General features: G+C 46.7%; 1 protein-coding gene across 1 annotated transcript in view; it reads left to right on the forward strand.

Moving 5' to 3' along the window:
• The first annotated feature begins 5643 nt into the window (after positions 1-5643).
• Positions 5644-13027, forward strand: part of LOC142765865 (isatin hydrolase-like) — a 49791-nt gene continuing 42407 nt past the window's right edge. The window contains exon 1 of the mRNA XM_075867670.1: positions 5644-5727. Coding sequence (XP_075723785.1) covers positions 5644-5727 — 84 coding nt within the window. The remainder of the gene's footprint in view (positions 5728-13027) is intronic.

Raw genomic sequence — 13027 nt, forward strand, 5'->3', positions numbered from 1 at the left:
TGAGTGGCGACGTCCAACTGAGTGGCGACATCCAACTAAGTGGTTTCTTGTACAGTATGCCATACACAAAGAGGAGCAGTTGTTGCGGAACATGAAAATTTTTAGTAGCCTGAGGCAACAAGCGCATGAACCATCGAAACAACATCAAAATGTAACATGACTAAACATCGTTTCAAATTACCAGAAGAGCGCATGACAGCACGATGGAAACGGTATATACAACTTGTACAGGAAACGCGAACTTCTGTGTAAGCACGTCTGTACAAGCAAGACTCCCAGTGAGAGCATGTGACATATGCATAGGTTGGCAGTAAACTTGCTGATGAGCCGACAGACTAACTCTGCGCCTAGAGACCATGCAGGTGCAGTCGAAGAAAAAAAGCAGAGTCCGAGCTTGAGTTAGTCAGCTGATGTGACCTGGAGCATAAAACGAGCCTATTCTAGTGAGATGGAGTCTAGGTAAGGGTTAATCAGTCAGAGCCCAGGTCAGTGTTTAGAAACTTGCAGAGAGTGCAAGTCCAAGCAAGCACTGAGAGGGAAGTTTTTCTGCTCATTGAGGTACAGTAGTTCTGCCTATGGACGTACGAAACTTACCAGGGTGACGCACGCTGTGCTGAAACGTTCTGTGACATTGCGACATCAAGTCAAACGTACAACGTGTACAGAGCATCCTAGGATCGCAAAGGCGCAGCGTGAGCATCACACAGTCAATAACCTACTGCAGCATTTCTCTTTGAAGCCAGGCAAAAAATATGTCACGACATATGTGCCCAGTTGGACATATTTCTTAAGAGTTAAAAGAAAGGTTAACCACGATGACAAAAAATGAAGGCGTTACGAGGTTAAACAAATGCATTAAGGCTACCAGTCATGGCGATACAAATACTCTCTTCCTTTCAGCTCGCATTTCTGGCAAGGCAGCCCCGCCGCGGTGGTCTAGTGGCTAAGGTACTCGGCTGCTGACCCGCAGGTCGCGGGTTCGATTCCCGGCTGCGGCGGCTGCATTTCCGATGGAGGCGGAAATGTTGTAGGCCCGTGTAGTCAAATTTGGGTGCACGTTAAAGAACCTCAGGTGGTCATAACTTCCGGAGCCCTCCACTACGGCGTCTCTCATAATCAAATGGTGGTTTTGGGACGTTAAACCCCGCAAGTCAATCAAATAAATCAATCTCTGGCAAGGCATCAGGTACTAGGAGTTGTCTTGGCTTGTCTGTCATGTACAATCATGCAGTTTCCTTTACTGGGCAGCCACAATGGCTTACTCTTTAAACTATTGTACTCGCTATGTCAGTTACATGTCAAGAGTACATTGCTGCCTACTTGTGGTGGAAGAAAAATACGTAAGGTCACATGGTGCAGAATGCATGAACTGTTTATTTGACTGCAATGCTCTAGGAATTCGTTTTCTTTCTTTTTGTGTTTTGCAATGTCTAAAAACATGCCGTGCATGCTGCGATTTCAGGAAGGAGGCAAACTGCTCAACGCCACCTTGAATTTTTTAAGGCGGCTCGCCTTCGAGACCGAAACGCGTGAAAAAGTTGCAGCCTTCGAGGAAAGACTCCGAAGCGTTGAAGAATGATGCCTGGCCATGCAAGAGATGGAGCTGCAGCAGAGAAGGCATGATTTTGAGGCAGCACAAGAGGAGTGGCATCAGGAGAGGGCTGCGCTCCTGCAGCAAACCCAGCTCTTAGCCAACGCGCGTATGGCACTTGTCAAAAAGCTGCGAAAGTTATTGTTGTGCAAAGTATCACTTTTTAAATGCACTCCTTTCAGCTGTAAACTGTTGTGACTACGCACCAGTTATGTGTCATAGTGGTCCACAATACCTGTAGAATGCAAATAACTTTCGAGAAGGTGCGCAATGTGGATTCAAATGAAAAATGAAATGTTTTTTTAAAACTGTTGAAAGCTTAGGAGATACTAACTGTTTCCTTCGCTAAGCACTTAAAAGAAACGGCATTTTAAAGACGCTATTTTTGTAGTCACACGGTAAAACAAAATGTGAAAGAAATTTTACCCTAATGTCATTATGAGAACTTAAAAAAAACTCCAAACTGAAGAAAGTGCCCGATATTGTGTGTCACAAAAATCTCATTTGAAATGGAAAAGTGACGACTCATATTTGCGACAATGACGCACTGTCTGAGATCTATTTCAATATTGTAGCTTGGAAATCATGTTTAATTTGAGCATGTGGCTTTTGTGAAGTCCTTGTGGAAAATGAAACGGTGAGAAGTCGAGTAACAATTTCCAGCGGAATAATCTGAGGAGCTTTCCAGAGCCTTCTTGAGCCCTTTATAGCTAATTATTGCGATAGCAACAGTATGGACACTCTCCGCTGGATTTTGCCACCGACGTCGGCATCGACATCATGCCCCATATATGTTTACGTATATATATATATATGAAAACGCAAGAAAGAAAAAAATTCAGAACAAAGTACTCGGGCGCCTGGAATCTAACGTGGAACCTCTGAGTAGTGAAAGCCAGGCGTGAACCACTGAGCCACCCAGAAGAAGTTCTTCATCGTTCGAGCAGCAAGCTATTTATATCTACCTCTTACCGCTGGGTTTTCAGCATTAACAGAAAGATGGCGCTATTAGGGCACATTGCCACATCGCGCAGCAGCGCCCGCTCTAATTTCCTACGCGTACTTCACCCGGCTTTGAGAAGGGGAGCGACGCTCCCTCGCATGCTCTTATCTCCCAGTGGTGAGGAGGGGAGGATCGTACGCCTTGGCTGGCCTCGGGCTTTACGTCAAATGATTCGACTGTAATTACCGGGCGCACAAAGGTAACTGCAAGCATTGCAGTCTCCGTTCGCGAAAAGCGCACGCTTTTCAGACTCAGCGAAGTAACAAATGGGATGCGTATTCGCGTGCGAAGCGTGCCTGTGAGTACGTTCCGTGCGTAGTTTGCGCGCGAGAAACGCTGGGTACGTTTCGATCTACTTTCCATTCTGCGCGTGACCTTTCAAATTGTCGCTATCGAGTTCATTGCTTCCTCTTTGCGGCAAAGCTATGACTTTTTAGCCCTCTTCGGGTGCAACCGCAAATGTGGCTTTTTTAAAGAAAAAAAATCTGGCAATCCAACCTGCGAAAGTATTGAAAAGCGAAAATGTGTTAATTTGTTAAGAACTCTTATTTTTTGAATTGCATATACCTTCAACTTTTCATTTCGCAGCCTGTTGACAGGTGATAAAAGTCGTTATGCTTTTTGTATTTAGCTAGTGTATTATGAACTTGTACACTGCTTTACTATTTATAGTGTTAAAAGTGTTTCCAAACCCTGCACAAGTAACTGACATTGTCTATGCGACAATTTGTTAATCGTTTAATGTTCTTTCTTACTGATCTTTGTAATTTCCTTTTTTAACATTGTCGCGCTAGCTATTGTATGTACTAAGTTTCAACATACCAATTTCAAGCGCATTGTTGTGTGATATTGTCCAGGAGGTACACTTTCATTTCACTAATACGGGACGTGTTTTTGTAAAATGTTATTGTGTTTTTGTTCATTTGTTTTAAATAGGATCCCGCCGACGAGCCGCCGCCGCTTGCAGGGCCCCACACACCATAAGTACTAAGGACTATGATTCCGCATAATGAATGCTTATGCGCGGTCCCATTTACAGGCACGCACGAGTCGCGCCTAATTCGCTTCAGCTGCGTTGATAAAGCAGCCTTCCAGGCGAACATAGCTGTAGCATATCTGACGTACCCCGATTAGCCAGCCTTGGGACGTTTCTTCGTCACATGTGCACGAGTCCGAACGATATGTCTTGTGCTGACACCGCTAGGGGAAGCGTAGCGTCCCCGTCGTGACGCGCGGTTTACTCGGCACGATCAGCTGTGCAAAAAAAAGAAGGGCGGGGGGCAGCGCACCGCCTACTGCGACTCTATTCAGTTTTTCCCGTCGTCCCTGATACTGAGACACGATCTCTTAACTGCACAGCTGCGCACACAGCAAGAGAACGCGCTCCGACTTCTGTAACACGCGGTTCATTGCGTTAATTACGTCGCACTCACACTCGCGAACAAGTTCATCGCACTCACGAAATGCACGGCGGACGACGCGTCGTTGATTCCCTAACTTTCAGACACGATCTCTTAATTTCACAGCAGCGCACACAGCAAGAGAACGTGCCACGACTTCTGGAACGCTCGTTTAACGTTCATTTTGTTTATTAAAACGGCCAACGTAGCTAACGTACTCGCGAATTGCACCATGGACGACACTAAACCCTCATGGTGAAGCCACTACTACAGGAAAATTTTATTCGCTGAATTTGGCGGCAGTCTGGCAACAACCACTCCAATGTCTGGCAACAAGTTTCGTGCTTACGAACAACGAACTACATAAGTGCGTGCCTACCAGCTCCCGATTTGCCCGCGATGCTCCCAAATACTGCCTAACTCTGTCAGTACGGGCACGGCGATGAATAACCCGAAATATCGCCCTTGCTACATAAGAGAAATAACTATAACGAATGAGAGCAGTTCCGTGCCACCGCGCACTCCATGAAAGCATTTCGCAGCTTTCTTTTCCACGTAATCGTTAAACGGCAACAGTGGTATTTGCTGTTATCTCGAAGGGTGCCCGGAATCGTGCACTACGGCCCACTTTGCGAACGTCGTGGCGACTTCGCACGAGGACTGCGATGACGCCGTTGACATTTCACCAATCTACCATCCGAGCATTCAAAATAAACCTTCGATAAACGGATTAACGTATCTCTGATGACATGAGTAAAGTTTCGTATCTACAGGAAGTGACTGTGTGTCGGCGACGGCAGTTGTGACCTCCGCTCGCTATGTGCTTATCGGCTGCAATGTCTCTTTACTATGAAAAAATGGCAGCACATCCACGGAGTGAATGATGGAGAGTGGGGCGAAGCATTCGTCCGTGCATTGGTTCTTGCTTCTGTCCATCCATGCGTCCGTCTGTGTGACCGTCCGTGCGTCCATCTGCCCTTCCGTGTGTGCGTTTGTTTGTGCGTCCGTCCCCGCGTTCGTCCATGCATCCACCCCTTCGTCCGTTCATGCGTCCATCTATGCATCTGTCTGTGTGTCCGTTCGTCCATCTATTCAACACTCCAAGTACCACCATCTCGCATCTTCTCATTCCTTTCTTGTCAGGTAGTGCTCAATGTATAGCCAATGGCTGCTAATGGGGAATGAGAGACAGGAGCATTCGGCTTTTATTTAACGCATACGCCGCGAACTCTTTATTGTAGAACAAAGCACAGGAGAAATTTCTCACCGGCACCACCTTGCAGGTCAAAATGTAACACTGGTTACACACTACGACTACGAGGCGCGAACGGGTGCCGCTTTAAGGAGATTCGCCCCTAAAAATCATTCGTCGATTCCTGACTGCTTCTTCGGGCCCTTGATAAGGAGACAAAGAGAAAGCGATCCTGTTGACGTCCCTCCATGTTTCACGTCAGGGACGTCCTCCACCTCTAGCCATGGCGCCATCGGCGTCGAGGACGCCTTCGAAGGCGAAGGCCTTCAACGTTGTCGTCCCTGCGGTGACTAGTCGGGAAACCGTCATCAACGCGACTGCCTCAATAGTTGGCCTCTCAGAGGTACACTGCGTTCAGCACATGGGAGGCATGAACTTCCAAGTAACTGTCAAGAGCATGGCTTCCATGACTCTCATCGTCGACACTGGCTACCTGATCATCAGTGGCGAGCGTATTCCTGTCGTTCCCGTCAGCCCGCAGGTAACTAACTCCGCCTGCTTGTTTTTAGCAGCGTTCGTCTCCAACGAGGTACTTGTCCGGGCTTTGTCCCCATAAGGCAAGGTATTGACTGTGACGACTGGCTTCATGAGCGCAAGACGCGAAGTTCTCTCAGGCACACGCTTTGCCCGGATGGAAATGAGTCCCACAAATCGCGTCCCCAACTATCTTTGCGCTTTTGGTCATCGAGTCACCTTCGACTACCACGGTCCCCAACGTGTTTGTCGTCGGTGTGACTCTAGTGGTCATTATCGAGCTCAGTGCACAGCACCATTCTGTGGTCGCTGCGGTGTGCACGAACATGAAAGCGAATGTTGTGACCGCCCCTGCCGACGTTGTGGAGATAACCACCCTACCACCATCTGCCCTGTGCGTCATTCTTGTTCTGATGCTACTGTGGGGACCTTTCCTGCCCTACCGTCCGTGTCACCAACGGCAACTGAACGAGAACCCAGAGCTGCACTAGAAGAACGCCAGAATCCGATTCTGAGAGCTACAATAAACGAGGAAGAAGTCTGCAGCTTCTCCAACCCGAGCACGCCACGTTTGCCAATCTCAGCGATAGGAACAGCCACCGCGGTTGACCTTGCATCTGTCCAGGCAAACATGCCGTGCCATGTTCGACGTCGGCGAAAAACGAGACAGAAATGCTGGTAGGCACCGAGGCACCGGACTCATTGTTAAACCTCACAGCTGAGTGCTCAGTAGACGCCGGCGTTGCGAGACCTACGGGCGCTGGTGTCTCGCAAGGAACAGAATTGAAACTGAATGAGCAAAGCCAATTGACTCATTCCGAAAGCCAGGCTCACGACTTCCTTGAACAAGTAGCAAGACGACATGGGTGTACTTTACTGACGCCTCTCGACAAGCAATCTGTGATTAAGGTCGTTGGAGGTGGCGACAATGTTAACCCTGCAGCCCTACCACCATCTGATTCATCATACAGCAGCTTCAGCCTCGATGTCGACCGTAGCATCGAGCTCTCTTCTAGCCAAGACGAATGTGGAAATGCAAGCCCCGCGAGAGGTCAAGCGTGTTCACAAGTCTAGCACCAGCTCGAATGGCACCCAAGATAGGCGCTCCGAGTCCCAGAAACCGAAGAAACCTCGACTCTCTTCTAGAGGATCGAATTGTGCTGTGTAGTGTATGTACTCCAGTTCCCCCAGACAGATCCCCGGGGTACCGAATTGAAAACCACGACCAGGTCAGTCACCAACCTTCTTTTAAATATGGCTGACGCCCTGAAAATCATTTCATTATATGTTCAATGGTTCCGTAACCCAGTAAAGCAAGCCGACGTTATCAGCATAGCCCGCGCAGAACATTGTCATATACTGTGTTTACAAGAAACAAATTTTTTCACCATTGACCACGTTCGTGCATTCAAACGCGCATTTAATTTAGACTTATTTTTCTTTCGCGACATCTCGCTTCTGTGGAGTTGGGCTTATTATTTCTACCGCGCTCTTCTACGCAGTCATTATGCTTTCTATGACGGGATTGGACGGGTATTGGCTTTTGACTGCATCCTATCATCCTTCAAGCTGCGTGTTTTCTGTATTTATGAACCAGCTCAAACAGCGATGTCTAACGATTTTTTTCATGACCTGGACGTGTATATTTTAGACGGTCGTCATGTCATACTCACTGGTGATTTCAATTGTGTATTAGACACGAGAGCTGACGTGCAAGGTGATGGGGTCGCTCTGATTGGAACACGCGAGAGCTGCGTCGCCTGGTGCAACATTTCTCTTTCATGAATACGTAAATTACTGTATATTTGGAAGATACTCTAAATTTTGAATTTCAGAGCTAAGAAATGTTGTGTTTATTTTTTCTGAAACTTGCTCCAAATTTGATTTCTCGTCAAGATATGTTGCTCTAAAATATTGCTCCAGATTCTAGCTTGGCTGTTCCACCTATGCTAGCATTAGTTACTCTTTCACTCTCCTTTTGTGTGCTCATTTTATGTTCTTTGATGTTGCATTGTTTCACGGCGACATTTAATTACGTGATGCTCCTAATATTTTACAGCTTTGCATCAAATATTCTGCATGGTTAGTAAGTAGTTACACTGTCAAGCCAGTGTGATTTTGCCTATTGTATTCACTTTTGTATGATTGTTTCTCCATTATTCTGAACGCCTGAACAAACAAGGGTTATTGTGAAATAGAAATGCTATTTCAAAACGTTTTAATCATTATATTCATTACAATACCACTAGCCTTGCATATTAAGCATAGTGCACGCCACAACACATCCAAACTGTGGCGTATCAATGTGGCGATTGCAGTGTGTGCTTTGATATAAAATTTCAGTATATTGAAAAATTAATGCTTCGCTGCACTGTACTTGTGTGTTGCATTGAAGCATGTTAAAATCAATTCTTCATTTTTAGGTGCAAATAAAGTCTCTTCTGTTGTACTTTGATATTCATGCCTTGGTCGTGAGAACTCCACACCGTACCATTCACATCTTATATCCGCTCTTCTTTTGCAGCAAATGGCATCCGCTCTGCACACTTGCAAAAGGTTTTCGATTAAGCTTCAATTTGTCTCTGAAGCTTGTATGTGCTCTGTGTCTAATAAAATAAAGCTTGATTTCATTTTGCACTATGAAATACCTTTGTAAACGTCGTGGTATATGTGACAGCTCATTTTGAGTGACGCGTTCGTATTCAGCTAGGATTACACGTTATATATGTAGTTTTAGCTGTGATAGCTCTATGCTTTGCTGCAAATATGCACCATAAAAGCAGTGCTATGGCCAGGATTTCTCCACTGTTGCAGGAGCCACTACAATAAGTCATCTGCGCCTGAAAGGTCTAGCTCAAGGATGACCTTTCCTGCGCTTCCACGGAGCCTAGTGGAAGGGGGTAACACTCGAATTATGGTATTTTTCGCATGGGTCTTGGGGCATATTCTGTATGAACACCTCCACACACCTTTTGCTCTTTGGGTGTACTACACTCCTATACTACTTTTGTTGTTTGGGTGTAATCTTGCTATTACAGCCTCACGCCCTTAAGGCCTCTTACACCCTTAAGACCACTTGGGTGTGCATTTGCTTTTACACCCTCATACCTCTAAGGCCACTTGGGTGTACATTAGCTTTTACAACCCAAAATTATGTTCGTGCCCTAGGGTGAAAATATGGAAATACGCCCATTGTATAGGTGTAGTCCTGCTTGTTACACCCATTTGCGGGGTGTAGGGGTGTGAGTTATAGACTATATTACACTATATGGGTGTAATTTGGTTTACGGTGTAGGTCACGCTGCTACCATCCAGTTTTTCGCTTGGTACAGCGAATACGCAACAAATTCGACGAGTCGGAGCATGTACGGCTAGGTTCATCATTCAGAACATTTTGTATCACATCGAGTCTCTATAGTGTTGGCCACACGTTTGCATGAAGTAATACCCGGATGGGACTTCTTGTCACGCCACCACGCCGTCATGGACTGCAGTAGCGCTCAGGTGGAGCTTTCCGTGTTTGCCGATGCCCCGTATGCCGACACCGACCTACTTAACGTTGGCAAGCTTCGTGTGTCCATTGACACTGACGTTCCTCCTCTTAGTGCCATCATTGTCCCTGTCGACCGCACTGACTTTTCTGGCCCTACTGTTGCGTTCACACCGTCTGCAATTTTCAGTCGACGCCACGGCATGTCTCTAACATAAGCCATTCTGCCGGCCAATGAAGACGTGACTGGAATAGTTGTTTACAATCTCAGACTATGTCTTCTCACTTTACACCATCATGAGACACATATCCACGTTCACCCAGTAGCCCCGCCGTGGTGGTCTAGTGGTTAAGGTGCTCGGCTGCTGACCCGCAGGTCGCGGGTTCAAATCCCGGCTGCGGCGGCTGCATTTCCGATTGAGGCGGAAATGTTGTAGTCCCGTGTGCTCAGATTTGGGGGCACGTTAAAGAACCCCAGGTGGTCGAAATTTTCGGAGCCCTTCACTACGGTGTCTCTCATAATCAAATAGGGGTTTTGGGACGTTAAACCCCACAAATCAATCAAATCAACCTTCACCCAGTATATGAGCGCTCTTATGTGCCTATTTGAATTCCTTGACGCTGGCCCAAAACTTCAGTTGGATTCTGTTAAGCCTAGTTTCCATCCGGATGACGTCTTTCCGGATGAATTCAACCGCTCCATCGACAGCAAGCTCCCTCAAAATCAACGGGCAAAACTTATAGCGCTTCTTTAGGAGTTCAGACATTCATTCGACTTTCCGCAAAACCCACTGGGTTAAACCAACGCCGTCACCCACAGTATGGATACGAGAACGCATACTCCTTTGCGACAACTCCCCTACCGTTTATCAGCAACACAACGCAATATCAATGCGGAGCAAGTGAATAACATGCTTTGCTACGGTGGTATCACTCCCTTCTCAAGTGTCTGGTTTTCGCCTGTAGTGCTCGTCAGAAAAAAAAGGTGGTTCAGTTAGATTCTCCGTAGATTACAGGTGCCGAAGCAAGATTACACGAAAAGATGTCTAGCCTCTTCGCCGCATCAATGACGCCATCGATTGCCTGCAAGGTGCAATATATTTTTTGTCATTGGATTTGCGTTCAGGATATTGGCAGGTGCCCATGGCAGAATGTGACCGTCCAAAAACAGCGTTTGTCACGCCAGATGGTGTACTCCATTTGGTCTGTGCAATGCCCCTACTACATATGAGCGAATGATGGACAGCATTCTACACGACCTGAATTGGCAAATATGTTTATGCTATCTGGATGGCGTTGTCTTATTCTCCCCAGATTTTCCCACGCACGTTGCCCATTTGTGCACGATTTTTCAGTGCCTCACCAAGGCAAACCTTCGGCCTAATCTGAACAAGTGCTGCTTCGGAGCGCGTCAACTCGTTATATTTGGCCGTGTGGTCTCGAAGCATGGAATACTTCCAGACCCACAAAAATTCGTGCAGTCGCCGACTTTCTGAAACTGAAAACACTCAAAGAACTGCGGAGCTTCGCGTTTTCTTCTATTTTTGTCGTTTTGTCCGTATCTTTGCACCAGTCATAGCACCCCTCAAGAAACAACTTGCTCCACCTGTCGACCTTTCTAAGTGAACCCAAGCATACGTTGACGCCTTCGACATATTGCGCCGCCTGCTTACATCACCACCTAGTTTACGCCATTATGACCCAACAGCCCCGACCGAAGTGCACACTGACACTAGTGGCGTCGGCCTCAGTACAGTACTCGCGCAACCTAAGCCAGATAATCCAGAATTCGTAGTCGCATGTGCTAGCTGCGCACTCACAAAAGTGGAAACCAACTAATCTATCACCGAGAAAGGGTGCCTCACAATTGTGTGGGCGTTAAGCAAGTTTCGTCCTTACTTCTACAAAAGGAGTTTTGACGTCGTCACCGACCATCACGCACTCTGTCAGTTATTTTCTCTGAAGGACACTTCTGGCCATCTTGAACGTTGGGCGCCGCGCCTCCAAGAATTTGACATTCGCTTCACCTACCGATCTGGGCAGACGCACTCTATCAATCACCAGTGCGATCAAGCGAAGACCTGCACTCAAAATTGGACATTCCCATCACTGTCATATAAATCACGCGCATGCCATTTGAGCAGCGTAAAAATCCATGGATCGCATCTCTCCTTAACGTTCGTTCCGACACTTCCACGTCAGTATAACTACGTGCTGTTCGCCGTCAAGCCGCACAGTTTGCGATACGAGACGCGCTCCTCTACCGAGAAAACCACAAAAATTCGTAAATGCCTTTTGGTTATACCAAGCCATATGCGATCTGACGTATGCGCGCATTTTATGCTGATCCATTGCATGCTCATGCTGGAGCTCTGAAGACGCATGAACGCATCCGCCAGCGCTCCCACTGGCGCGTCATACCTTAGTCTAAAAATACATCCAATCCTGTTCATTGTGCCAATAAAAAACATTTGCCCAATCAACCAGACTACTGCAGCTTCTACCATGTCTGGCACGCCATTTCGACTGTGTAGGCATTGATATATATGAACCGCTTCCTTACACCGCATCTTGCAATCGATGGGTGATCATCGCCGTGTACCATCTGACGAGATATGCAGGAACAAATCCTCTACCTTCGGCTGCTGCTCGGGAAGTAGCCAACTTCATCTTACAACAATTCGTCCTGCGTCACAGTGCACCACGTGACATACTCGGCGAAAGAGGGCGGGTATTATTATCTGGGGTACTTCAAGAACTCCTTCGCGCTTGCCGTATGGTTCACCGCACCTCTACTGCCTTCTACCCGCAGACCAACGGTCTAACAGAGCGCTTCAATAGAACCCTGGGACATATGCTCACGATGTATGTCAATTCTGACCAGTCAAACTGTTACAAGATGCTACAGTTCGTAACCTATGCCTACAATACCGCGACGTAGTCAACCACAGGCTTTTCGTCTTTTTTCTATACGGCTGTGAGTCATGTGGCACAATCGACACAATTTTGCTGTATCGCCCAGGCGCTTCCGAATAGATTTTTCTTTCTGCAATTATGCGGCATGCTAAAGAGTGTTTTCTCTTCGTCTGCTGATTCACAGCGTACAGAGAAGCCCTTGAAAAAGAACGCCATGACCGCGACCAGCAAGTCTAGAGTTTCGCCGTAGGCTCGCTCGTCTGGCTTCGATTGCCGTTGCACTCTCCTGGCCTGTCCCCCAAAGTTGCACGAGAGTACCACGATCCCTACCACGTCGTAGAACGTCGCTCTCATATAACATGTGTGATCGAGCCAGCCAACTCATCCACAGACTGGCGCCGCATCGGTCGCGAGATAGATCACGTCAGTCGCCTTAAGCCATCTCATGAGCCTTTCCTTCTGTCACCACCTTGACTCGCCGGCATAGCCAAGATATATATATATATATATATATATATATATATATATATATATATATATATATATATATATATATATATATATATATATATATATATATATATATATATATACATCAAGAAGAAGTAGAGGACGGGTGAAACGAAAACTTTATTTTTTCTATGTATCAGCCGATGACCGGCCTTCATCCGGGACAACACGATACTAAAATGCGCTTTTTCTTAAAAAGGCATTGTATATAAGGGGCACCTGACACGTGAACCATCACTATCATACACCAGCTACTGCGATGTGGCGAGCAATGAACGGTGAGCAGAGAATTTCAAAGCAATGTCAAAGTAAAATTATGAGAATTTTTGATTCATACCTGAAAGATACAAACCATTTCTTGCTCGACATGCCACCTGGTTCATTGCTTGTG

This window comes from Rhipicephalus microplus, chromosome 6, assembly GCF_043290135.1.
Source record: "Rhipicephalus microplus isolate Deutch F79 chromosome 6, USDA_Rmic, whole genome shotgun sequence".
Classification (NCBI taxonomy): Eukaryota; Metazoa; Arthropoda; class Arachnida; order Ixodida; family Ixodidae; genus Rhipicephalus; species Rhipicephalus microplus.